This window comes from Nannospalax galili, unplaced genomic scaffold (assembly GCF_000622305.1).
Source record: "Nannospalax galili isolate Female #2095 unplaced genomic scaffold, S.galili_v1.0 scaffold677, whole genome shotgun sequence".
Classification (NCBI taxonomy): Eukaryota; Metazoa; Chordata; class Mammalia; order Rodentia; family Spalacidae; genus Nannospalax; species Nannospalax galili.
Genome location: NW_008339584.1, coordinates 420594 through 448105, shown reverse-complemented (window position 1 = coordinate 448105; position 27512 = coordinate 420594). Strand labels below are relative to the sequence as shown.

General features: G+C 38.4%; 1 protein-coding gene across 3 annotated transcripts; it reads left to right on the top strand.

The window, feature by feature from the left end:
• Positions 1–901: 901 nt before the first annotated feature.
• On the top strand, positions 902–24049 carry Suv39h2 (suppressor of variegation 3-9 homolog 2). 3 transcript variants are annotated; one of them, XM_029564141.1, is made up of 6 exons: positions 902–997; positions 4106–4251; positions 15613–16287; positions 18969–19115; positions 21838–21967; positions 23572–24049. In XM_029564141.1, the coding sequence occupies exons 1-6, from the start codon at positions 967–969 to the stop codon at positions 23676–23678; spliced, it is 1236 nt and encodes a 411-aa protein (XP_029420001.1). In that variant the 5' UTR covers positions 902–966; the 3' UTR covers positions 23679–24049. The 3 variants fall into 3 exon arrangements, with proteins under 3 accessions (XP_029420001.1, XP_008832560.1, XP_008832561.1); XM_008834339.3 differs by lacking the exon at positions 902–997 and adding an exon at positions 1151–1179; XM_008834338.3 differs by lacking the exon at positions 4106–4251 and having other exon boundaries at positions 933–997.
• The last annotated feature ends 3463 nt before the right edge of the window (positions 24050–27512 follow it).

Below are 27512 nucleotides of genomic sequence, written 5' to 3'. Positions count from 1 at the left end.
AACATATAAAATAAAACTTTATTATTTATTTTATTATCTGTATGTGTGTATTGCCTGCATGTAGGTAAGTGCACCCTTGTCGTGCAGTGCCTGCGGAGGTCAGAAGAAGCTGTCGGATCCTCTGGAACTGGAGTTATGGACAATTGTTAGCTGCCATGTGGGTGCTGGAATTCGAACTGCGGTCTTCTGCAAGAACAGTCGGTGTTCTTAACCGCTGAGCCATCTCTCCAGCCCCATAAAAATAAGTTTAAAAAAAAACACAGAGAACCACCAAAGACACAGTGTGAAGGTTGGAGCCGGCTGGCGGTGAGGTCCAGAGTGGAGGTTAGGAAGTCCCTACAGTAGCCTTGCAACCAAACCGAGAAGCAGCAGACACGTTCTGGGAGCAGCGCTTTGGTCTCCCAGACCCTTAATTGGAACCTGCATTAAAATCAACCTCCCCGGCTGTGTTTCAAACTGTGCTACAGTCTAGTTACCTAGGAGCTATCAAAAGATGCTACTGCCCAGGCCACTCATCAGAATCTCTGAGTGGGCCAAACGCAAAAATCTCTCCAAATGCCGCCAAGGTGCACCGAATTTTGAGATTCAGAGCTTTCTTAGCTACACGGTGTGCATGTAAACAGCAGGGCCTGGCTGGGCGCAGGAGGCTGAAGAACAGGGGTGGGAGGGTTGAACTGCACAGCACGAGTCTGAGCGCAGAGTGAACCAGTACCTCGGCGAAGCGACTTCAAAGAGCGGCGCACGGAAACCGGGCCCAGTCTCTGGAACCACGGAGAGGCACGCCCCGCCCCGCCTCGCCGCCCAGGCGCACTGGCCGCGGCGGCCGGGGGCTGCCTCCGCTGACGTCAGGTCGCTCTGTGGGTCCAGCCTCTCAGCGAGCCCCGGCGCGGGCCCGCGGGGGCGGGGCGTGAGGGCCAGCTGAACTATTCAGTCAGACCGCGCCAGTTTGAATGAAAGCTCTGCAAGATGGCGGCGGCCGGAGCCGAGGCGCGCAGAGGTGAGGCAGGAAGGAGCGCGGTGTCCCGGGCCTCCGGCTGCGCAGGGCGCACGCTCCCGAGGCCCGGGCCTAGCGGGTGCCGGCGCTGCGGACCGGCTACTAGGCTCCGGTTCCCGCGCGTGGACGGCCCGCCGCGCTGGCTGCCGAGATCGTCCAGCCCCAGCGAGGCCCGGTGGGTCCGGGTACGGCTGCGGTTGGACCCTCGGGGGTGCTCCCGCGGGCCGGGCGCGCACGTGAGCTGGCCGGACACCCTCTGGAGTCGCCCCCGAAAGCGGGGTCTGCACCGTGGCCCTGCCGGCAACTTTCAGGGCCCTGGAACTTGCTAGGGATGCCCGGGGATGCTGGAGGGAGGACGGCGTCCCGTGCGTGCGCTTGTCTTGCGCGCCCTTTCAAATCCTGGAACTTGGAAAGCACTGAGGAATGGACGGTGCTTCTCCAGCTTGCTTTCCTTCTTTCGGAGGGCGACTTGATTATCCTTTAACTTTGCTTCCTTGAAGCATGGCACGCGTTGTATGAACTCGTGGAAGGATTTTATAGTTCTCGTGCCATAAAGTAACGTGGTTAACGATTTTCCGCCCTGTTATTAGGGGCTGTGGAATTTTTACTCCAAGTGCTTGATACATAAAATGCATATTATCTTAATATTCAGAAATGCTCAAAATTACATTTCTGTTTAGGTTTTAATTTTTATTTCTAAAAGCATTTTTATTTCATGTATGTAAGTTTACCTGCATGAAAGTGCAACACATGCATGCAATTCCTGCAGGAACCAGAAGAGGGCGTCAGATCCCCTGGACCCGCAGTTACAGATGATTGTTAGCTGCCATGTGAATGCAAACCTGGTCCTCTCCAAGAGCAGAGCCCTCGCCAGCTCCTTGAGGGTGGTCTTTTTAATGAATATTAATTATACAATCACTTTCATTATGACATTTTCATACATATATACAGGCAGGTCATATTCAGCACCACGTTCAATACCACCCTCCATTGTAGGTTGTATTTTTGTAGGTGTCAAAATGGGAAAATGATATGCGTTGGTGGTATAGTGGTGAGCATAGCTGCCTTCCAGAATGGGAAAATGGCAAACACATTGGGTGAATAAGCAAGAGGAATCTCCATTGCATATGATCAGGATAATAAGTTTAATTTCATACAAAAAGTCAAGATTTTTGGTAGAAGTCATTCATGAGACATTTTTACAGCAATCTTACACCCAAGACAGTACTCCAAAGCAATCATTGTATTCAGGTTTTTGTTTTAATTTGTTTTTATTTTTTGTGTGTGAGTGTTTGCCTGCATGTAAGTGCACCTGTGTGTGCAATGCCAGTGGATGCCAGAAGAGGGCATCAAGTCCTCTGGAACTGGAGTTAGGGATGGTTGTTAGCTGTATGTGGGTGCTGGGAGCTGATCCCTGGTGCGCTGCCAGAGCAGCCAGTGCTCTTAACCACTGGATAATCTCTCCCGCCTCCTGCAAATTTTTTAAAACTTTATTATTTTTTAAATTTTATGTATATGGGTGTATTGCCTGCATGTAGGTGAGTGCATCTGTCGTGCAGTGCCCAAGGAGCTCACAAGAGAGCATTAGATCCCCTGGAACTGGAGTTAACAGACCTTTTTTAGCCACCATGTGGGTGCTAGAAATTGAACCCAGGTCTTCTGCAAGAGCAGTCGGTGTTCTTAACAACTGAGCCATCTCTCCAGCCCTTCCCAAAAAAATTTCAAGGAAAATAGTTGGCTTTTTTTTGTATAAGAATTTTTTTTTTAACTATTTTATTTTACGTGTATGAACGTACTGCCTGCATGTAGGTAAGTGCACTGTGTCATGCAATGCCTGCGGTGAACGGAAGAGGCTGTCGGATCCCCTGGGACTGGAGTTACGGACAGTTATTAGCTGCCATGTGGGCTGGGATTCGAACCTGGTTCTTCTGCAAGAACAGCCAGTGTTCTTAACCACTGAGCCATCTCTGCAGCCCCCTTGTATCAGAATTTATAAGTCCTTTCCAGTGACTAGAGTGATGGAGAGTAAGTGTAATGGAGTTCCTCCATGATTGGGGAGGATGAAGAAGGGGTGTAGTAAAGTTAGAGCAGTTCTGTTCCTTGTCCTGAAAATTATCTCAGAACGGAGCATTTTGCCCCTGCTTTGGAGAACTACCAAATAAAGCTTGAGTTAATGATACACTTTATTTGGTAACCTCAGTCTTCACCAACCCCCATGGGGCTTTTTTTGTGAATCTGACAATCAGAAGGATTGGGACCTAAAGTTGTGTTGTTTGGTGGCCCACCTAAAGTGTAGAGCGGAGGACATTTGATCCATCTAGTGTTTATCGTGACACTAACCTTAAAATGAGATTTATTACATTTTTCTAGTGTAGTATTTTAAATTAAGTATAGAACACAGTTCCTGGCTTCTGTAAGATTATTAATATGTCTGATTTTCAACTTTGGTTTATGGATTATTTAAATTGAATATTCTGTTTTGTAACTCTTGGTTTGAAAAAAATGCAAAGCTCACTGTACTCTCCACTGAAAATTTTTAATTCTTGTGTTAAGCATCCTGTTAATATGTTTCACCATAAACAAATGTTAAAATTTCACACAGTATTCAAAAATGGGAAAAGTGGGACATGGTTCTGTAATTACAGAACTATATTTCAGTGAGATTTTTATTTCCAATTTTTTAAAAAAGTTACTTTTTCATTTTGATTGTGTTTTAAAATATATTTTAGATATATTTCTAACAATATGTCCTAGAGATCTGTTTTATTAATATAACAATTCTGTGTAGCACATAATGGAAAAGCAAAAAAAATTACCTTTTTACCTTTGCATTTATATGCAATCTTAAGAAAGCTTAGACATAAAACATTTTAAGGGGCTTATTAGAAATTAACCATTGTTTCTAGAACAAAGGCTAGAAATCATGAGAAAGTCCAGGAAAACTAATTTGCCAAAATAGTTCTTTATCGCTTAACTTTTTCTTAAACAAAAGAAAGTTTTTCTTTTCAGATTTTTAGACTATAAAATTGTCAGTTGAGAGTTTTTTTAAGTTTCTCTTTTTGTTTTAACTTAGCTATTTTCTTAGTAAAGAATTTTATTTTCTTATTGTAGCCTGGTGTGTGCCTTGCCTAGGTTCACTTGATACTCTTCAGGAATTATGTAGAAAAGAAAAGCTCACATGTAAATCCATTGGAATCAACAAAAGGAATCTAAACAATTATGAGGTGGAATACTTGTGTGACTACAAGGTAGTAAAGGTAAGGCAAATGTCTAGCCCCTTAAGAGACCTATTCACACTTCAGTATTTCGTATATCTGTAACATAAAAAGAGCCTTAAAAATAAGCAGAACTCTCTTCTATCATCTGTTTTGCTACATAACACTGAGAGGATTTTGCAATATAAAATGTTCTGGCATTAGGATATTTAGGGTGTTGGTACCATTCTGCATCCAACACTTGATCATCTCCATGTGGATTACCAGAGCAAATGTTTGATCTCAGATGGACTTTTCCTGTCACTCATGTGGCTGGATTATATTTCCCCATAGTTACCTGAAAGGAATCTGAAGTTTCAAGCCAACTTTAGTGTTACTTAAGGTTCTCAAGAAGCAACACCATTTTATTTCCTGCCATTGTGTCAAACCACATATTAAGAGGTTCTGTGGTAGAATAAAACAGACTGGATTTCAGAGTTCTTTCAATCCACCGTTCGGTACCGTACAACTTTAGCAACTTAATTGCTCTGAGCTTCCCTTTATTCATCTTAAAAATGAGTTCTTCTAAGAAACTCCTTTGATCTTAACCTTATACCTGTGTTTTCCAGTAATTCATGTACCCATAGCCTTCCTCTGGAGCTGGTCATCGATCTCAGTTTTTTTCAGATAAATGAATCAGGAATCCTGCTTTGATCATTTTCCCTTTTCTCCTCAGTCCTTCATTAAATCTCTTTCTTTGTTTGAAATGTCTGTATTCCTTTGGTATTATTGCTTCCCTGCTCAGTGGGATTTTAGTCCAGCATTTTTACCAACATCCTCAGCACCCTTCCACTCCTAAACCCACCTAATCATATGCCATCTTGGTTTACAAGCCGTGGCTTCTCCAGTCGAGTTGAGACTGTCATATAAGCATATGTATTGGTTCTATTAAAATAGAGTTCTAAACTGCCTGGTGGCATAGACCTGTAATCCCAGCCACTGTGGAGGCTGAAACAGGAGGATTCAACCCCAACCTGGGCTACTTAGACTCTTTCTCAAAAGTTATAAAAAAGTTTTTAAAAGTGGGAATGTGGTGGCACATACCTTTAGTTAGTCCCAGCACTTGGTAGGCAGAGGCATACTGAATTCCAGGACAACTGGAGCTACAGGGAGACCCTGTCTCAAAAAGACCAAAAAAAAGTTTTTAAAGGAAGCTTTTTGTCACTCATTTATCTCAGTCAGTAAACATTCAGATTTTCCCTAACTAACCTTTAGAAACCTTTGGCTTCCCTCTCCACTCACATGTTTTCCTTCCACTTTACTTTCCACTAATTTTGAATACCTTTATTGAGATATAAAGTGTACAGTTGAAGGGGTTGTAGAAATGGCTCAGCAGCTAAAGAGTTCTGGATGCTCTTCCAGAAGACCCAGGTTTGGTTCCCAGTACCCACATGGTAGCTAACAACTGCCTATAACTCCAGTTCTAGGGGAATCCAGTACCCTCTTCGGACCTCCACAGTCATTGCATGCTTATGGTCCACTCATGTGCAGGCTAAACACTCATATACAGAATAAAAAATAAAGTGTATTGTTCAAATCTTAGTGTATTCAGTCAATTTTAGAAGTTTTTTTTATTTTCTTACAAAGAATCTCCAAATCTCCCAACCCTTCCCTTTCAAATCTCAATTGCCTGCCTTAAGCAACTGCTAATTTTTTTTTTTTTCTGTCTGTAGATTTGCCTCTTTGGCCATTTCTGCCTCTCTCTCTCTCTCTCTCTCTCTCTCTCTCTCTCTCTCTCCCTCCCCCCCCCCCCCCCCCCCCCCCCCCCCCCCCGCTCTGTGATTTGTGCACGTGTGTTTGTGTATATCAGTGGAGGATTTGGGGTGTTCTGTTCTATCATTGCCTTATTTCTTTGAGACATCTAGTTTCTAGCTGTGGAGGTAGGCTGGCAGCCAGCACGCTCCAATGATTATCCTGTATCTGCCCCCATTGCACCGGGCTTACAGATGGCATGAATCCTCACCTGGCTTTTAATATGAGTGCTGGGATCTGAACTCAGGCCTTCATGCTTGTGCTGTTTGCAAGTGCTCTTACCAACTGACTCATCCCATTTCTCTTGGATATTTTCTATAAGGAGAATCACATGTATATGGATTTTTGTTTTGTTTCTGTGATTGGCTTCACTCACTTAGAATAGTGGGGGTTTTGTTTGTTTATTTTGGACTATTGGGAATTAAACTGAGATCCTTTCACATGAGTATCTCCATCCCTTTATTAGAAGTCTTACCAAATTGCCCAGGCTATTCTTGAGCTCGCTCTGAGGCCCACGAAGGCCTTGAACTTGAGATTCTCTCCTTGCCTTAGGTACCTGTACCACTAGGCTCAATTTTTAGATAATGTTTTTAAGGCTCATGTGTGTGTTAGTATGCATCAGTACATCCCTTTTTATTGCCAAATGATGTTACATTTTGTAGATACATCTTATTTATCATGTGATAGACATTTGGGTTGTTTCCCTTTGGGTGCTCCTGTAAGTAGTGCTGTCATGAACATGTAAGTGTGTGGACGTAGACACATTCTAGTGAATGTGAAGTACATTTCATTGTGGCTTTCTTTGTATTTCTCTAGTGGTTAGTGATGTCCAGCATCTTTTTTCATGTTCTTATTGAATATTTGTATCTGCTGTGGTGAAACGATTAATTCAGATAATTTGCCTATTTTTAAATTTTAATTTTATTGTGTCTGAGTATTGCATGCACATGGGTGTGTGGCTGTGTGTGCTCATATGGACACATGCGGAGGCCAAAGGAAGACAGATTGTCTTCCTCTGTTGCTCTCAGCTTTATTCTTTTTAGACAGGATCTCTCACTGAACCAGATGATTCCTGTTTAGGCTAGGCTGGATGGCCAGCAAGCTCCCAGAATCTGTATGTCTCTAACCCCATCCCACCAAGTAACTCACAGAGATCAATGTGCCTCTGCTTTCTGAGTGCTGGGATTAAAGGCGTGCACCATGGCTCATGCCCAGCTTTTTATGTGGGTACTGGGGATTTGAACTCAGGCCCTCATGTTTGCATAGTAAGAGCTTCCATCTCCCCAGCTCCCTCCTCATGTGCTCATTTTTAAAAGTCGTGTTGTCTTTTAATTATTTAATTATATTTATATATTCTGCATATAAATCCCGTCATATATAATTGAATAATTTTTCTTCTATCCTGAAGGTTTTTACTTTATATTAACTTCTTAACCCATTTTATTCTAATTGGAAGACTTCAAATCTTACTATATTACTTTGCCATATTTAATATTGTTGACATCCTATTCTTTGAAACTGTCTTGTCTATGCAAGACTGCCTAGGTTCAAATTCTGGCTCTTGTCATTTACTAGTTTTGTGATCTTTAGCAACTTAACATGTATATGAGTGTTTTGCCTGCATGAATGTGTGTGCCTAGAGTTACAGACAGTTGTGAGCTGCCAATGTAGGTGCAGGGAACTGAACCCTGGTCCTCTGCAAGACTAGCAAGTACTCTTAACTGTTGGATCATCTCTGAGCTCCTTCCATCTATTTTTTTTTAAATTAGTTTTATGTGTATGCGTGTATTGCCTGCATGTAGGTAAGTGCACCCATGTCATGCAATGCCCGCGGAGGACAGAAGAGGCTGTCGGATCCCCTGGAACTGGAGTTACAGACAGTTGTTAATGGCCATGTGGGTGCTAGGATTCAAACCTGGGTCTTCTGCAGGAACAACCAGTGCTCTAAACTGCTGAGTCATCTCTCCAGCCCCCATCTGTGTTTTTAATGTTGTTCTGGAATGTCTTTGCTTCTTATGTACCCGTCCCTTGAAGTGCATGTGACTTAAAGGGTCTGTCCCCTTCTCATTTTGTAGTTGCTCTGTAGGTAAGCTCTTCCTTGGTGGTTTCTACTGGGGATATGATCACTTATAATACAGAGCTTATTTTTTAAGTGAGATGAGAATTCTTAGGACAGAGTACTAAGTCCCTGTGCAAAGTAATTATAGTTAAGGTGAGTGCTACTGTAACAGCAGGATCTAATCCTGAAGAGACTGGGCAGGTATCTATGAGGAACTGATGTTTTAAACATAAAGAATGAAAAGATGAAGTAGGGGTGTGGGTCTTTATACAGAAGACAGCCTGACTTATTCAAGAAACAGAACGTACCAGTACAATACGGTCCAAAAGAGTGAGATGAGGTTAGAAGGATGGGCAGGATCTAGGAAGTGCAACTCCTTACAGACCAAAGGACTTTGGGCTTCATCTTTAGGGCAATAAGCTGTGTCATAGTTTAAGGCAGCAGTGGCACAGCAAGAGAACATCACCCTGGCTGTTAATGTTCTGCGCGGATAGAGTGAGAAGGTGCTGCAGTCGTCTTCAGCAGATGTAAGAAGAGAACAAGCACTAAATGAGGAATCCTGAAGAATTAAGGCTGACTGACTGACTCGGAGGAATAACTGCTAGTGAGACTTTTTTTTTTGAGACAGGGTCTTCTGTAGCCCCAGCTCGCTATGTAGACCAGGCTGGCCTCAACCTCACAGAGATCTGCTTGCTGGGATTAAAAGTAAGCATCACCACGCCTGGCAAAGAAAGGTAACTCTGGAGGAGTAAATAATGGAAGCCAGAAGAAAAGAAAGTACAGAACAGTGGATCAAAGAGCTGTAAAAACACACAAAGTTAGCAGTTGAAGGGCCTTTGATGCCCTGTGAGTAGTTCCTGTGCTGGCATGAATAAAAGAGCCAAAAGGATAATTAAAGATTAAGCTGCAGGTGTAAGAGTCAGGTGGTATAGACAGTTCTTACAAGCATCTTACTTTGAAAAAAAGAGGACAGTGTAGGGTATAATGGTGTTTACAGTTTTAAATTTGTTTAAACCATTGAGTTATGCATATGTGTTTTTTAATGTTTAAAAAGGCCATAATGCTGAAATCACCCTATGACCTAGTTCTGCTCTGGGATAGAGACCTTGAACAGAGAAGTCTGAAGTAACCAGCTTAGGAATGGAAAAAATGCTATCTAATGTCACTCGCAGGTCAGATTGAACTTTAAAGGTGTGAACTACAGTGGTCTTTGTCTCAAGTGCCAGATGACTTTTCTACAGCAGTGTTCTTGCCATGTCACTCCTTCCTACAGAATAAATTAGGATAAAACTGGGTACTGAGCAGACTTTCCAGGGAAGAACAGGAGCTGCCATGCACACTGATGGGATTTCTCCCTTAGTAAATTTCTTAGCGTATATAGGCTCTGCTTGACTAGAATCAGCAATACTACCTGGCACAAACAGAATAGTCTGCATCTAACATTAGATTAATATTTCTAAAAGACAGATTGTATCTAAAGTGGTTTTTTGAAGAATTAGAATAACATAGAAATTGAACTGGGCATGGTGGCATACGCCCTTAGTCCCAGCACTTGGGGGGCAGAGGCAGGTGGATCTCTGAGTTCAAGGCCAGCCTGGTCTACATAGTGAGTTCCAGGTCAACTGGGGCTACAGGGAGACCCTGTCTCAAAAAGACAAAAAGAAAAACAAACAAAAAAAACAAAACAAAACTAGAATAACATAGAAATCATTTAACGGTAACCCCAAATTTAAAGATTATAAAGGTAGAGCTCTTAGGACTTTCCTGTGGTTGCATGGGTTGTTTATTTCAGTGCAGGGTCTAGAACAGAATTTCCTTTCTGCCAGTTACTGAAGGCTGGTGACTATTGATTATACTAGTTCTCAGCTGTATCACATAGTGCCACTGCAATTTTCATAGTCACATTCAAGCTATCAGATACTGAATGTGATGGTTATCTCAAAATGGGCAGAAAAAAATAAGCAATGGAAATATAGAAAATGTCCTTGTCCTCTGTTTTCATTTACACACCTAATCGTTTTGGAATTTGCTACCATGTATTAGCTGTAGAAAGTTAAACACATTGAGAAACCACAAATTATTGTCTCTTGGATAAGCTAAACAACTTGTATTTCTTTTAAAAATTCATATACTGTTTTGATTTTTATGTTACATATGTTCTAGTAATATTTTCGCTGCACATTCAGAAACAGTCAAAATTTAAGGTGGTGGCAGTTATGCTTGTTTTGAGGCTATGAAGAAATAGGAATTGCTTATAATTTAAATTAGAAATGGAAGCATAAATTGGAAATGATCGGTTCCTGAGCAAGAGAGTCAAGGAGGACTTTATGAAACAGTTGATCCTTGAACTGTTTTAAAAGGTAAAAAGGGGAAGCTGGAGACTTACCTCACTGGTTAAGAGTGCTTTACTGGTTTTTATTTTTTTTTTTTTTTTTTTTTTTTTTTTTTTTTTTTTTTTGATGTGCATGAATGTATTACCTGCATGCATGTAAATGCATCTGTGTCATGTAATACCTGTGGAGGTCAGAAGAGAGTGTCAGATCCTCTGGAACGGGAGTTACAAATGGTTGTTAGCTGCCATGTGTGTGCTGGGAATCGAGCCTGGGTCTCTGCAAGAGCAGCCAGTGCAGCTTAATGTTCTTATATAGGATACAGGTTTGGTTCCTAGCACCCACATGGTGGCTCACAGCTGCCTGTAACTCCATTTCCAAGGGATGCAATGCCCTCTTCTGGCCTCCTCAAGAGTGCATACAGTTTAAAAAAAAAAAAAAGACTATGGGGCTGGAGATGGCTCAGCGATTAAGAACACTGAATGTTCTTGCAGAAGACCCAGGTTCAAATCCCAGTATCCACGTGGCAGATAACGACTGTCCGTAACTCCAATCCCAGGGGATCCAACAGCCTCTTCTGACCTCCGTGGGCATTGCACGACACAGGTGCACTTACCTACATGCAGGCAATACACGTATACACATAAAATAAAAATTTAAAAAAATTTTAAAAAAAGATGACTAGATTTATCTACATATGAGACTGAAATGAGCTCTAAGCAAAGGGCAGGCAGATGACAAAGCCACTGTAACTGGAAAACTGTGAGCAAAGCAGTAGGGAAGTAAAAGTGATCTGCTGTGCTCAGCTATAAGCAGGAATTCAGTGTGGTTAGCGAATACAGTGAGTGGGGTTAGAGGGGAGATGAAGCCAGAAGGGCAGGGACCAAACTTGTTAATGATCTTTTTAAACATTTATATATTTTGTGTTGGGGGGGGTACATGCCCTAGCTTGCATATATAGAGGTCAGAGGACAGCTGGTGGGAGTTGGTTTTCTTCTTCTACCGTGTGAGTCCCAGGGCTTAAACTCAGGTTGTTAGGCCTTCTGGCAGGTGCACCATTACCTACTAAGCCATCTTGCTGGCCCAGCATTTTATTTTTTAAGTGTAGTCTTCCTATGTTGCCTAGATTGATCTAGAATTTGTGAGCCCAAGTGATCCTTAGTCTCTGGAGTAGCTGGGATACAGAAGTGAACAACCACTTTCTACTGAATTTGGGGTTGTTTATTTTGTATTGCTGGAACTGGACCCCAAGGCCTTGAACAAGGACTCTAACACTTAAGGCATACCCCTGCCCCATCATTTTTATTTTTATTTTTATTTTATGTGTATGAATATTTTTGCCTGCCTGCCTGTAAGTGCACCTGTGCATGCAAGTGGTCATGGAGGCCAGAGGAGGGCATCAAATCCTTTGGAACTGGAGTTATAGATGATTGTTAGCTGCCATGTGTGTGCTGGGAACTGAACCTGGGTCCTCTGCCAGAGCAGCCAGTGCTCTTAACTGCTGAGCCATCTCTCCAGCTTCCATCTTCTTTTTTAAAAAAAATATAATATAAACCTTACACTTTCATTGTGGAGGATAGATTAGAGTGTTACCAGTTTGGAGGCAAGGAAACCATCTTGGAGATTGCTGTGATAGTCCAGAAATGATTAAGGGACAAAATTAACTAAAGCTTTTATAATAGAGATGGGTAGGAAGAACCTCATCTCTATGGAAACTTGATTGGATTGGATTGGATTAAGGAGAAGGAATTAGGATTGGCAGCTTGTGTAAGAGTAGCTTGATAAGCTTTACCTTGATAAGTCATACAGAAATCTGTTTAGGAAAGGCAGTGGTGAATTCCATGAACATAGATTGCTCTAAGAACAGGTTGGGCATCAGTAGGCTGTTGGCTATATGAGTTGCAGGTAAAGTTTTGGGAATCATCAGCATAAAATTGTTTAAATCACTGGGGTAGTAAGCATTTAGAGCTGGAATTCAAATGTCCTGGAGTTACCCAAAGAGTTGTATATGTGACATTTGTTATGGAATGTCCATAGCTTTTGTCAGATTCTCAAAAAGGATAAGCACTTGTTAATGTGAGAATGACCCAAGGACAGAGTCTTGCGATCTGTCTGGTTAGGTTAGGAAGAAAAGAAGCCATCCTAGTAAGAAAGCAGAAAGGGGACAAGAATAAGAGAAATCATTGCTTTGAAACCTAAGGAATGGTAACAATGGCTGCTGTGTAAGAGGTCGGAATAGATGAAGATGGAAGGATACATTGTTTTGGAAATTAATAAGATTGTAAAGTGGAGTTAAATGTGTATGTATTAATAACGCTCTCAACAGAAAGGCCATGGTTTCTAAAAACTTTTAAGAAGTATTGGATTGACCCAACAATAAAGTTCTAATAATTCAGGTAAGTGTTTAGGGTTGTCCAAAATTCGCTCTTGGAATTTACATTACAGTTTTATTAATCTCTACTAAACATTCTGAACTTTAAAACAGGACAAACGTATCTCTTAACTGTTTTCTGGATATTTTCATGAAAGCCAAAGCTTTTGCTTTTGCTTTTCACCATGCCTCCCATGGTTCATACACAGAAAATTCTGTCTTTTATAGTATAGCTTTTTCTGATTTCTCTGCTTTTCTAATTACCTGACCTATATTGAGTTCCCTCTTTATATCTTAGTAATATTGGTTTTGTTATTTTGGCATGTAAAACTGAATTGTCTTATATTCCTATTTGTTTCACATTCTGCCTTCTTTTCCCAATGGGATTTTACACCTAAAGGCATGTGAGTTCTATCATACCTCTTAGGAGTCAAACTGTCACATAATTATAAATATGAAAATAGGAGTGTGTTTAATTCATGCCAGCTACAATGGAGGAAATGTTATTTAAGAAAAAAAATCACTAAATGTATTACAAATTACATAGGAGTAATTTATGGATTGCTTTTACCACTATATTTCCATTTCTGTAGATAATCAGAAGTGGATTACATATTAGAATAAGATACCGATAAAAAAGACTTAACTTTTTAGCTTTTATTTGTCTTATTTTTCAAAATGGAAATATTATTTTAAAATTTTAAAAATAAAATATGCTTGCAAAGTGAAAAACAAATGTACACACCAGAAATAGAATATTAACATTTCCATACTATTTTGTCAAAGTCAGTTTTTTTTTCTGGCAGTAAAAGGATCAGGGTTGCATTGTTTTCTTCTGTGTTAGAAAAGTATAAGAGACTTGAGAATTAAAGGGGAGTAGATGAGTTAAGACAATGTTACTTGGATCCCATGTCTACTTCAGTGCAAGTAGACCTGCTGCCAACAATCCCAGATTATCATTACCTCACTGGAGGAAGGATGGCCATAGTGAGGCTCCATTCGCTATACTTTGGTGTATAACTAGTGTCCCCCTCCCACCCACCCCCCATAGAACTACAATATAATTCTGTGTAAATACAGTTTTTGTATAGATGCTGAGATTGCCATTAAACATACAAGAAAAAATATTTTGATCAGTTTTCAAAATGAAGTAGAATTCTTTTAATGAGAATTACTGATTATTGAGTAGAACATAATAAAACATTAAGATACTGATCATGAGGATAAAATAAGTTCACTGGTGGATGTGTAACTGTTCTTCAGGCCAGTTATATGTTAGCAAACTTAGGTCATTTGTCATTAATAAATTATGGATTGGAGCTGAGATTATAACTCGGTGATAATGCAATAATGCTTACATGGCACAGGTGAGACTCTTGAGTTTGAACCTCCATATTGTGGTGGGGTTAGAAATGATAGATGTTAAAACAACCATCATGTGCATCCTTACTTTCTAATAAAAATGTTACTAAAATTTTCAGAGTAAAGCACATTTGTCCTAACTAGTAAGTTTTTTCAGTATCTATGAGTTAAAATGACAATTAAAAAACAGTGGACCAGCAAAATGGCTCAGCAGGTGAAGGCACTTGCCACCAAGCCTGATAACTTGAGTTCAATCCTTGGGACCCACCTGGTGGAAGAAGACCAACTCCTGCAAGTTGTGACCTGTACATCTGTGCCATGGCATGTGCTCCACAAGTACTTACCTATACATATTCATACACAAATAAATAAATGTAATGTTAAAAAGCTAAAGCAAGTAAATTTTAGTCACTTTCCTATTCAAGAGCATTTTATGAGCTTAGGTTACTGTAGGGCATGTAAGTATATGCTAGTTATTCTAAGACAAAGTGATTATTGAAAGAGTGTACTTCAGAATTTACTCACTATATATATTTAACTGCCTTTTAAAGGAGAAACTTAATGAACATAGCATTGACTGACCTTAAGGAAAGAAAAGAGTCAAGTCACTAGGGTGTAAAAAGGGGATTTCAGATAGGGCCAGAAGCATGCTAGGGGATAAAATATGTGATCTTTGGTGTCTTTTATGCCTACTACTTAATCTAGTCATGGGTGGATCTAAATAAGGTCACCATTCACTAAGATATTATTGTCCAATAGAAATGTATAAAATGAGCTGCAGGTATCATTTTAAACTTTCCTAGTAACCACATTAAACTAAAATTTCAAAAACAAAGTAGTAATTGCTTTCAATCATACTTAATCCAATATCTGTAAAATATTTCAACACACAGTCACTATTTTTTTTAAAGGTAAAGATTATTTTGCTTTATTTTGTACCTACATCCTTGAAATGCAGTGTGTATTATGCTTTAAGTATATCTCTTTTGGGACTAGTCAAATTATTAAGTTCTCGATAGCTACATGTGCCTATCAGTGTTTACCTTGTGCAGCTCATCTTTAGAACAAGTAAGAGATGTATGCCCATGACTTTGAGGAATGTAAGTTCTTACATGTCCAGTGGACATTACGTTACCATAGAAAATGCCCACAACTATACTAGCCACGTGAGCCACTAGCCTAATGTTAGCTTTCCGACCATCTGTTTCCATGATTGAGGTAAATACTTTTTCTTTGATCTAATTTAAAATAGTCATAAATTTCAGTGCCTTTATCCTTCTTTAGATGAGATTCTTTAACCTGTTGCCAAATGGCATTCCCTACTAAATTCTGTATTTTAAAAAGTTTTGTTTATGTGATTTATACTTTATCTGCTAGAAAGTTGTGACTTTTTATGTATTCTGAGCTATTAAGAGAAATTATAATGGTAGCTTACTAATAATTATAAATACAGACTGTCATCTGATTTGCCTTTTCTTTTATATTTTAAGGATATGGAATATTATCTTGTAAAATGGAAAGGATGGCCAGATTCTACAAATACGTGGGAACCCTTGAAAAATCTGAAGTGTCCATTACTACTTCAGCAGTTCTCTAATGACAAGCATAATTATTTATCTCGGGTAAAGAAAGGCAACGCAATAATTCCAAAAGACAATAATAACAAAACTTTGAGACCTGCCATTGCTGAGTACATTGTAAAGAAAGCTAAACAAAGAATAGCTCTGCAGAGATGGCAAGATGACCTCAACAGAAGAAAGAGTCATAAAGGAATGATATTTGTGGAAAATACTGTTGACTTGGAGGGCCCGCCTTCAGATTTCTACTACATTAATGAATACAAGCCAGCTCCTGGGATCAGCTTAGACAACGAAGCTACCTTTGGTTGTTCGTATACAAATTGCTTCTTTGAGAAGTGTCGTCCTGCTGAAGCTGGAGTTGTTTTAGCTTATAATAAGAACCAACAAATTAGAATCCAACCTGGCACTCCAATCTATGAATGCAACTCAAGGTGCCAATGTGGACCTGACTGTCCCAATAGGATAGTACAAAAAGGCACACAATATTCACTCTGCATCTTTCGAACTAGCAATGGCTGTGGATGGGGTGTAAAAACCCTTGTGAAGATTAAAAGAATGAGTTTTGTCATGGAGTATGTTGGAGAGGTATATTAAATTCATCCTGTAGAAGATGACATGCATATAGGTTTACACTTTTTAAAAGTTATCTTTCTACCTTATTAATGTAAATACTTGATACATTTTGATATCATTTGCAGATATGTAGAAATTCATTTTCAGGTTTCAGAGAAAGATTCACTGGCACAATTAGAAATGTAAACTTTATATGAGAAAAAATATATAAAGTTAATAGTTGCCTTTCAACAAACATTCATAGGCATTGAACAAAGCACATACATATTTTTTATGGAATTTTTGTGATTTTCATACAATATAGTTTGGTGATATTTAGATCCCCTCCTCTGTCCGCATCTCCCCCCATTGCTTTCTGCCTAGTTTAATGTACTGTCTTACACACACACACACACACAATATGGCCTATAGAGTGATTTATGTCCCCAAATATCCTTCAGTGTGAGTCCATGCACTGGGCCCACCAAGACTCCCAGCCCTGTAAGATACTGTTTTTCCCATGCCCAGCAGCCATCAATTAGGTTGGGTTGGGATTTCTTAACCAATTCCCCGTCTACGCTGGGATTTTGTTTCTTTTGAGCTTATTTAGGACTTGTGCATGCTGTCACCATTGCTGTTAGTTCATATGAGTAACTGACCAGCTGTCTGGAAGACTGTTTCCTTGTGGTCATCTACCCCCTCTGGCTCTTACAATCTTTCCACCTCCTCTTCCGCAATGATCACTGAGCCTTGGGAGGCAGAAGTTTGGAATAGGTGTCCTATTTCAGAGATAAGCACTCTGCAGCCTCTTGTTCTCTGCACATTGGCCAGTTGTGAGTTTCTGTGTTAACCACCATCTGCTGCATAAAGAAACTTCTCTGGTGAGAGGTGAGAGATACATTTATCCTATGTGTAGAGGTTGTATTGAAGATGTGTTGCTTAGGGTTAAGTGTCTCACAGACACTGTTTCTCTGTGTTTGACCAGTTCTGGAACTCTAATAATCTCCATCTGTTATGCATGTCCATATTTAAAATATACTTTATACAAACGTCCTAAGAAAAAAATTAGTCCTAAACACATGCTGACTTTGAAACCTTGAAATTACAATTTACTTCATTAATTTGGCACAATGTGGTTGTTTCTTTTATTTACAAATTTAGAACTTCTTTGTATCAACATGAGAGATGTTATTGGGTAGAATGTGCTTTACTATAAAATATATTTATTGAATCCAAAAATCTTACCTAAAACTCAGCCACTTTGAAGTGCAGACCATTCTCTAAATAACCAAGTAACATATTTTTATAAACATCATGTACATAAATATTAAAGTAGTATTTATGTGCCAAAGACTCTAAGCACCTTATTAATTTACTAATCCTCAACTCTGAAGTAGTACTGTTATCTCCCATATTACAAATGAAGAAACTGAGGCATAGAGAAATGGAGGAACTTGCCCAGGGTCACATAGGTCACATTGAAGTAAAGAAGAGCCAGGATTTAAAACTCCAAAATGGGTATTCTTCACTGCACCACACTGCTTCAAACTGAATGATGGGTTAAGCTCTGGATAGAAGGATGGGTATGGCTGCATATCTGGGATTGTCACATCTGATGTTTCTTCTTTGGAGCTGGATCACCTATAATCTGTGTTCATTGAGAATTCTGATCCTTATATAGTCCAGACAGTGGCAGATTATAATAAAGCACTATCAAGACACTAGGTCTTATGTAAGCATATTGCCTTTTTTAACAATTCATCAGCCAGATTTGGTTGAGAATATGAGTCTCTGGGTACTTTTGGTTTCTTGAGCTGAGCTGATGATCAAGCTGTGCTCATAAGAACAGAACTGTAGATAACATATTTATTTCCTCTGGTAGTGGTGGGGTAGAACCTAGCCAGTGCTTGATGCAGGCTGGCTGTGCCACTGCACTACATCCCTAGCCCCTGGATGATGATTTTGAGTTGAAGCATTTCCTGCGTATCTGTTCTAAAAAACAGCTTTCCGTACAGTTAATTTCATATTTCAGTTTTTCAAATTCTCTGCTGTTACATAACCAAAAAATTTACTTTTTTTTCTTTTTTACTGATTATAGGAAAATATGCCCTTAGAGCTTATTTAGAATATATACATGTAAATGTAGTAGTCCTTTTTATTATGTAGAGCTATGGGTATATAGCTTTTGAACAGCCTAATTATAATGAAAGTAATGCAGTATTTTAGCTCATTGCAGATTTTATTCTTAGTCATTCTTCTGTCCCATCATTTTCCCTCCATCTTTTTGTACCTTTTTCCATCTAGCTTTTAGTTTGTATGAATGTTTGCTTTGAGATGATACTTGAATTTCTGTTTAACTATTCTTAAGTCTCAATATAGTAATAAAGTTATGAATAATGTTTCTTTAGTTCAGTGGTACCTACACAACATTCTATGTTTTTTGAAAATAGTCCTTATTTATTTATGCAGTACTGAGCATTGAACTTGGGGCCTCACACATGCTAGGCAAGTGCTCTACCGCTGAGCTATATTCCCAGCATATTATATGGTTTTGCTAAATACAATGTTACCTGTAGTGCAGCCACTTGGGAGGTTAAGGTAGAAAGATCATTTGATCCTAGAAGTTTCAGAACAGCCTGGGCAGCATAATGAGACCCTGCTTCAAAAAAACTCACAGAACTATAAGGGATTTGCTTTTTGTCTTTTCTCCTTAGGTAATCACAAGTGAAGAGGCTGAAAGACGAGGGCAGTTATATGACAACAAAGGGATCACCTATCTCTTTGATCTGGACTACGAATCTGATGAATTCACAGTGGATGCAGCTCGATATGGAAATGTGTCTCATTTTGTGAATCACAGTGTAAGAAATACTCATAGATAAGACAAAGAATTCAACTTAGTACTCTTTTTAATGACTTTTCCATAACTGAAAGATAATTATCTTTATGATATCAGTTCAAAATGTTTTCATATAAGGGCCTCCCATTGTCATGATATTGCTGTATTATTGAGGTGCTTAACAGCTATCATGTTTTGCGAGAGTCTTTACATGTCACTTCATTTAAACTTTTCAATAACTTTATAAGGTAGGTGTTAGCTTCATAGCAGAAGAGGGGGAATTATAAGCAGGAGAGTTAAGTAAAATTAAGAATCACCACAAAGATACCTCCTGGAAGGTAACAGCACTAAATTTTAAAATGTGTGGTAGCCCTTCCTGGTATCACACTTTTTACTTTACGTAGCTGCAGTTATCCAGGTAGCTGCAGTCCAGAATATCCAGTGGAAAATTCTGGAAATAATTATTTCTAAGTTTTAAATTGTTTGCTGTTCTGATTAGCAGCTGAAGTCGCCTGTCCTCAAAACCCACTCTTCTGGGGAGAAGAGCCATCCCTTTGTCCAGTGCATGCATACTGCGTATGTCACTGGATAACTGCTTACTGGCTCACCAGGTTATCAGATCAGCTGTCATAGTATTACTTTTGTTCAGGTGACCCTTATTTTAAGGAGCACAAGAGTAGTAATGTTAACAATTTGTACTTATTAATGTTTTCCCCTAAGTAATAAGGTGAAAGAATAGCAAGACATTTTCATAGAGACACCACTCACAAAACTTCTTTTGATACTTGGATTTTAATAGTAGTTGATCTCTTACTGTGTCTTTTGTATAAGACAAAAACCTAGCATATATAAGATTTGGTACTGTGGCAGTTTTAGGCATCCACTGAGGACCTGTGCTCCCATGAATATGGGAAGATTACTATATAGCTAAAAGTAACTTTTTTCATTTTTAATACTTTTATTGACTTTTTGTGCATTTCCTATAATACATCTTAATCAAATTTAGATACCCCCCCTTCCCACTTCCCATAGCCTCCCCCCACCAGATTTCAGGTATTTTGTCATATAATCTAAGTCCCATCCAGTCAAGCATTTCTATCTAGGTGTCCCTTGGTGCAAGTTTATCTACTGGAGTCTAGTCAGCCTGTCTAGAATCACTTCCTTAAAGAAGGTCTACTCTTCTTCACCCCACAGTAATCATTTGCCAATAATTCCTTGGCTAGGGTTGGGGCCTGCTACCCATTTCCCCCTTTCTATGTGGGGAAGATTACCTTTTTTTGTAAATGTAGGCATGTTAATGTTTTAAAATAAAATTTATAGAATATTGAAGCATTTAGGATTATTTTTCTAAATTATAAATTAGTATTTTTAATTTGTTTGAAAGAACTTAGATTATAACTGTAACTGTAATCTTTAAAAAGTGTGTGTGTGTGTGTGTGTGTGTGTGTGTGTTTATGTGCTTGAGTTGGGAGGTACCATCAGAGGCCAGAGGCTATTGGTTTTTCTGGAGCCAGAGTTACAGGTGGTTGTGTGACACCTGATGTGGGTATTGGGAAATGAACTTGATTCTTCTGCAAGAATAGCAAGTGCTCTTAACTGCTGACCATCTATCCAACCCCTAGAACTGTACTCCAGAATCTTGTACTTTCTAATTTTCAAAAAATAAGGGAAGGTAATAATTATTGGGCACTTGCTAAGTTCTGGATAGTAAGCCCAGTAAGGTGACAGATAATAAGGAAAAATATACCGTGGAGTATGTCATGTAGCTGATCTTATAGGGATATGACCATGTTCAAATGTCTGGTGAATTGCTTACCAAGAAACTGCTTGTGTGATTAACTCCCTTTTTAGTTGTCTGATTTATATATTTTTTAAAATAATTTTTTAATGATAAATTTGAGATACAGTCATTCTTCAGTGTCCCAAAGGATACCCCCTACAAGTACCAAAATCCTTGAAGTTCCTTATATACAATTGAGACATAAAGCCTATATATCCTCTCATACTTTAAATTATCTACAAATTACTTATAACTAATACAATGTACTAGTTGTCTTGTTTAGGGAATAGGGCAAAAGCATCAGTCTATACATGTTCAGTACAAGTGTGATTTTTTTTCTTTAAATACTCTTATAATCCATAGTTAGGATTGTTTGAGTCCCCAGATACAGAGGGCCAACTTTACTCCCCAGTACATATATCCCATTCAAGGACAATTAAATACCTATTTCGGTTTCTTGGTGTAATTCACTAGGTCTCTTCTTGCATAAACTCAAAATGTTGAACAATTCCAAATAAAAGTTTAAGCAATGAAACAATGCACTATAAAATTTGAATTCCATGGTGCTGATTTGATTTTAAAATAATTCCAGTTCTTTATATGCTTTATGTGCCTTACGGAAATAGTGGAGAGTGGAATGGCCATGTTATGAATGGAACTTGAGTTAAAAATTTTTCAGAAAAAAATAGTTAAGACTGGATAAATGAGATTGACAAAGTGTTAATTGTAGAAACCATATAGTGGATACTTGTAGATTTGTTCTGTTCTTTTATGTATGTCTATAAAATTTTTTATGCATGAAAATGGTGTTTTTGAATGTGCATGCCATAGGAAGCAGTGTAGTTTGCCATACCACTTAAAAAATGAATACCCTGGGAGATGAAAGGTTTTATATTTTATATGGCATGCAGACAAGCTCTTTCAAATCAGTTTTACTTAAACAAATCTTACTGTTCCTTTTTAGTGTGACCCAAATCTTCAGGTGTTTAGTGTTTTCGTTGATAACCTTGATACTCGTCTTCCCAGAATAGCATTATTTTCCACTAGAACAATAGAGGCCGGAGAAGAGCTGACTTTTGATTATCAAATGAAAGGTATGGTTTCAAGCAGTTTCATTGGTGTTCGTTTCACTATGACAGTCAAGATAAGTCTTTAGATCATGAACCAAACTAACATTGAAAGTGAATGAAATTTGTGGGAGGAGGATCAACATGAAGTATATTTGAAAATAATGAAGCCCATTACTCTGTATGTTAATTAAAAAAAAGAAAACTTTAAAAATGAAAGAAATTGAGGGTGTAAGACTTTGTCATCTTAAAGTCTAAAGCTCATTTGACAGCTGAAGCTGGAGCCTAGGTCTGCCTTACCTAAGCTGGGAGATGCTCTTTCTTCTGAATCACATTGATGCTGACTCTCTTCAGAACTTCCATTTTGGAAGCTGATAACATCTTTGGTCAATATTACTTGTACTAATAAAAATTATAAGCCTACAGTTTTTAAAATTTTACTAATATATATATTCACAAAATTGAAAAATATTTCAATTACATATAAACTTTATTCATTTTTGAAGCTGGCTTTTTAAAAATGTTTTTTTATTTTTATTTTGTATATGAGTGTACTGCCTGAATGTATGTAAGTGCACCCATGTCATGCAGAGGTCAGAAGAGGGCATCAGATTCTCCCAGAACTGGAGTTATGGATGGTTGTTAACCATCATGTGGGTACTGGGAACTGAACCCGTGTCCTCTATACAAATAGGAGTGCTCTTAACCACTGAGCCATCTCTCCAGCCCCTTGAAGCTGGCTTTTTAAAACACTTGATTAGGCCAGGCATGGTGGCACATGCCTTTAGTCCCAGCACTCAGGAGGCAGAGGCAGATGGATCTCTGTGAGATCGAGGCCAGTCTGGTCTCCATAGCGAATCCAGGTCAGCTGCGGCTACAGGGAGACCCTGTCTCAATGGGAGCCCCTTCTCCAAAAAAATCCCCCCCCCCCCCAAAACCACTTGATTAGATTTGCTGTATTGTGATTATTCATGTTTTCTTTTGCTGAGAACATCCTCATTTGTGCTCTTAGTAATGCATGAAAAGAATGTGCATTGGATTTTCTCAGTGAGCTCATCATGTTGGATATATATTCTCATATATACAGATGACAGTAATATGCTTTACCAGTTATTAGCCCACACCATCCTTCAAGACAACTCAATGAATTATCTCATAAATACAAAACAATTTCTTAGGCAGTTACCCCATGAGTACTCTCATGGTATTGGGTAAGTAAGAACCATTGCTAGCAACTTTAAAACTAGCAGAAAAATTTAAATTCATTCTAAAGTATCTTTTTTTAAAAAAAAGATTATTTTTAATTATGTATATTATGTGTTTGAGCAAATGCGTTTGGGTGCCTACAGAGGCCAGAAGAGGGCAAAGGAGCTGCAATGATAGTCAGTTGTGAGCTACCCAACACTGGTGCTAGGAACTGAACTCTCGTCCTCTGGAAGGGCAGTAAGCATGCTTAGCCATTGAGCCTTCTCTCCAGCCCCTATTTGAAAGTATCTTTTTTTTTCTTCTTTATTTTTATTTTTTGTATTATTTATTTCTCTACTTTTTTATTTTTTTGATACAGGGTCTCCCTTTAGCCCCAACCCTATTTGAAAATGTCTTACCTCTTGTTTCTTTTTCTATACATTCAGGTTCTGGAGAATTATCTTCAGATTCTATTGACCTCAGCCCTGCCAAAAAAAGGGTCCGAACTGAATGCAAATGTGGAGCAGAGATTTGCAGAGGTTACCTCAACTGAATTTTCAGGAAACGGAGCTGATGATAAGTTGTTTTTTTTTTAAATGTTAGCAGTATAAAAACTATTTGGGACTCTTCTTTCATATTATCAAGATTATATATATATATATATGTATATATGTTGATGTACAATTCATGTCTTAAGATACGTGCTAGATATTGCTTCTGAAGAGGTTTGTAGGGTCACATGGACAGTTTTGAGGTATATATATTTGGTGGTTAGATACCAAATACAGAAGTAAACTATTTACAAATCACCATATGCTTTAGTTAAGAAGTCTATGAAGGCCGGGCGTGGTGGCACACTCGGGAGGCAGAGGCAGAGGCAGGCGGATGTCTATGAGTTCAAGGCCAGCTGGTGCTATGGGGAGACCTTGTCTCAAAAAGACCCGGGGGAAAAAAAAAAGAAGTCTATGAATAGACGTGTCCCCTTTAGTGTTTGAAAAGTTAAAGTCATGAGGTAGCAGTTGTTGATATGAAACCATTTACCTGGACTCAAAGAAATAGTTAATTCAGTTTGGGCAAATGTACAAATTCTATTTTTGTTGCCATATTGTTGTTCCTGTTTAATACTCACTGATCTTATATTTGAGGCAGGTAATACTCTTTTTTTTTACACTATATTTTCTATTTCTACATTTAAAAGTTGGCATCTTAGTGAAAATTAAATGTACAACATTTAGTTTCATTTTGACCTCATATTTTGAAGCAGTATGTACCATTAAGAAGATTGATGTCTAAACTTGTAATTTTTAAAGTGTTTTTTTTTTTTGTTTTTTTTTTAACCCTATAGAAGGAAAATCTCCAAAAACCTCTAAAAGTTCAGAATTATGCTTCTTTGAGAGTGGGACTAAGAGGACTTTTGGGAGTGCTAGGCAGGGAAATGAGCACTTTAAGGGTGCGTATGAATTAGGTCCACATTGAATAGCTCTCATCCAAACAGAAGAACAAGCTTTCTGGGGAGCAGCTGTCCCTAAAGATATTTAATATACACTAACACTACTTTCAAATTCAGGCAGTTTTAACATTTCCTTTTTACCAAATTTAATTATTTTTGTATTTTCTGCATGTGCTTGAAAGGTAATCTATCTTTGAACAGATACTTGTTTTATAAGAATGTTTTAGATATGATAAAACTAAAATGACCAAAGTGTATGTCTGAATTGAACCTTTATTAACCTTATTATAAAGACTGAAATGATATTTTTCTCCCTATAAAACCTCCATCAAGAAAAAAACTGTATTTTTATCTCTGATTCTGAGAATTCTAGCATGAAGATAATATGTAGCGAGTAAATCTAGCTTTCAGGGTTCCAATTAAGACTTACTACTTAAGCTATGCTGGGTGTGGTAGCTCACGCCTTTAATCCCAGCACTTGGGAGACAGAGGCAGGTGGATATCTGTGAGTTCAAGGCCAGCCTGGTCTACATAGAGAATTACAGGTCAGCTGGGGCTACACCTGTCTCAAAAAGACAAAAAAAGACTTACCTAAGCTCATTGCTTTAGGCTTCAAATAGGCTTATCATAAGCTTAAGTAAAATTGAACTAAATTCAAGAATTTACTTCATATATCTTCTTAATTCTTAACCTCTGTTTTGGGAGAAGATACAGTGTTATTTAGTATATTTTGGTCACATGGCTGCTCGTTCACAATATATAGGATAAATTGCATGTTTGGGGCCTGATAGTATATCTGCTAACCAAAATTTACAGAATATGTCAAGAAAAAAAATTTAATGGCTTTTCTTGTGTTTTCTTTATGAGAATTTTAGAAAACATTACAGGTCTGTTCTCTTCCTCCACCCATGGCCAAGCTCACTTTTAATTAGTCTCGAGTTTAAAGATACTAATTTTTAACAATTAGTGTTTCAGGGGCTGGGGACATGGCTCAACAGTTAAGAGCACTGGCTGCTCTTGCAGAATACCCAGGTTCTGAACAGCTACACTGTTCTACCTCCCATTCCAGGGGATGCCCTCTTCTGATCTCTGAGGGCATTGTATGCACATGATGTACATGCACGCAAAACATTCATACACATAAACACTCATACATAAAATAAAAATGTAAAAATCATTGTTTCACTATCTAAGTATTTGATCTTATTTACTGTTCAGGTTTTAAGAAAACAAAAGTGGAGGGCAAAGGGCAAAGACCATGTTCAATAAACTTTTTGTTTTGTCCTTGATAATAGAAATATAATGGGCCCTTGGGATTGTGGGGGTTTGGGAGTGGGCCTTGAGATAGGGTCTCATGTAACTCAGATTAGCCTTGTATTTGCTATGTAGCTGAGGGTTATCTTGAACTCTTGGTCATCCTGCCTCCAAATACTGGGTTACAGGTATGAGCCACTATGGTCAGCTTGAGATTTCTACTTAAAAAAACATTTATTATAGAAAATGAACTTCTGCAATTTCATACATGTAATCTACTTTGTTCTGTTCATGCTCCTATCACTTTCTTACCCCTTCATTCCTCCCTCTGCCCAGTAGTCCCTCTTACACTTTCATGGCATGATACCTATCCATATAAATTGTGTATTCCTTCTGCATAAAATTAGACTCTTCTCTGAAGCAAATGTGGCTAGCCACTGTGGTCCTTCTGTTATATATCGCATTTTGAAACTTGTTTTCCTTTAGTTTCCCTTTTATAATTTACAGTTCTTGAAAAATCAAGTACCCACTACAATTAATCCTGCCCATTTTTTATGCTAATTTTTAAGGGGCACCATAACATAGTGCTCAAGAGCATGGGCTCTTAAAGCCAGGTTGCTTGTGTTTGAATCCTGGCTTTGCTGCTTAATAGCTATGTGAACTAGCATGTGTGCCTTATTCTCATGTCTACCTCAAAGGGTAGGATTGTGAGGATTAAAGTGTATAAAAACCTAAAGAGTTTGATCCTAGAGTAAATACCCTGTGTAACTATTACCTATTGTTACTTCTGTAAACATAAGACTTAAAAGCTGATAATCAAGAATATTGATCTGTATCTGTTCTTTTGTTCTTAGTTCTTGAACTCATGCAAACCAGCATTTATGCCGGACTCAAGACAAAATCAAAATCATAGAGTTAAAAAATGTTAGGAATACATTCAGAAAAAAACATTTACAGGTATTCTTTGCATGCTTACCTTGGATCATGAAGTACTCTATTAGAACTAAGTCTTGGCTGGGAATATAGCTCAGTTCAAAACAAATAAAAACTAAATTTTGAGTATTAATATTTTCAAATACATATAGCTAATCTCTCTCAGTTGTATCACTCCCAACTAAGGTGGGTCCGGTAGTTTGTGGTTTAATTGCTATACAGAACAGAAATGTGTATGACATTCAGTTTAAACTGCACATTGTAAGAATCCAGTGAAACTCATTTTAAGTGGTGTGTCTGTGTTTTCCTCTCAATTCAACCCCAGAAGTGTCAGCATTCAAAGTGTTTATCAGATATTTATAACATTTATTATATCCATACACAGTAACAGAAAAGCATTGGACTTTAAGGCAGTTTAACAATTCATAGAATATAAATGTTAGTCATTTAATTCCAAAGTATTTTCCTTTACATTCTAGTTGTTCTAGTTTAAATTTTACCATTCATAAGATTTTAGTTATTTGAAACAAGGTCTTGCTAAATTGACAAGGCTTGGCCTCTAACTCAAAATGCTGAGGCCTCCTGAGCAGTTAGGATTCCAGGCATATAACCTCTCTTAGCCCCCATTTTAAAATGGTATATCTTTTGAGGTATATATGCTCGCTTTTTCCCCCCTACAGCTAGCTATGAGTTTACTATAATAGATCCAGCTTTATTATTCTATACTGTTTTTAATGATTGAAGATCATT

Excerpts from the sequence above, each read along its gene's own strand:
- Suv39h2 (XM_029564141.1), top strand. The coding sequence starts at position 967 with ATGGCGGCGGCCGGAGCCGAGGCGCGCAGAG. Across the intron at positions 4,252-15,612 it reads GTGACTACAAGGTAGTAAAG|GATATGGAATATTATCTTGT; the intron begins GTAAGGCAAATG and ends TTATATTTTAAG. Across the intron at positions 16,288-18,968 it reads TCATGGAGTATGTTGGAGAG|GTAATCACAAGTGAAGAGGC; the intron begins GTATATTAAATT and ends TTTTCTCCTTAG.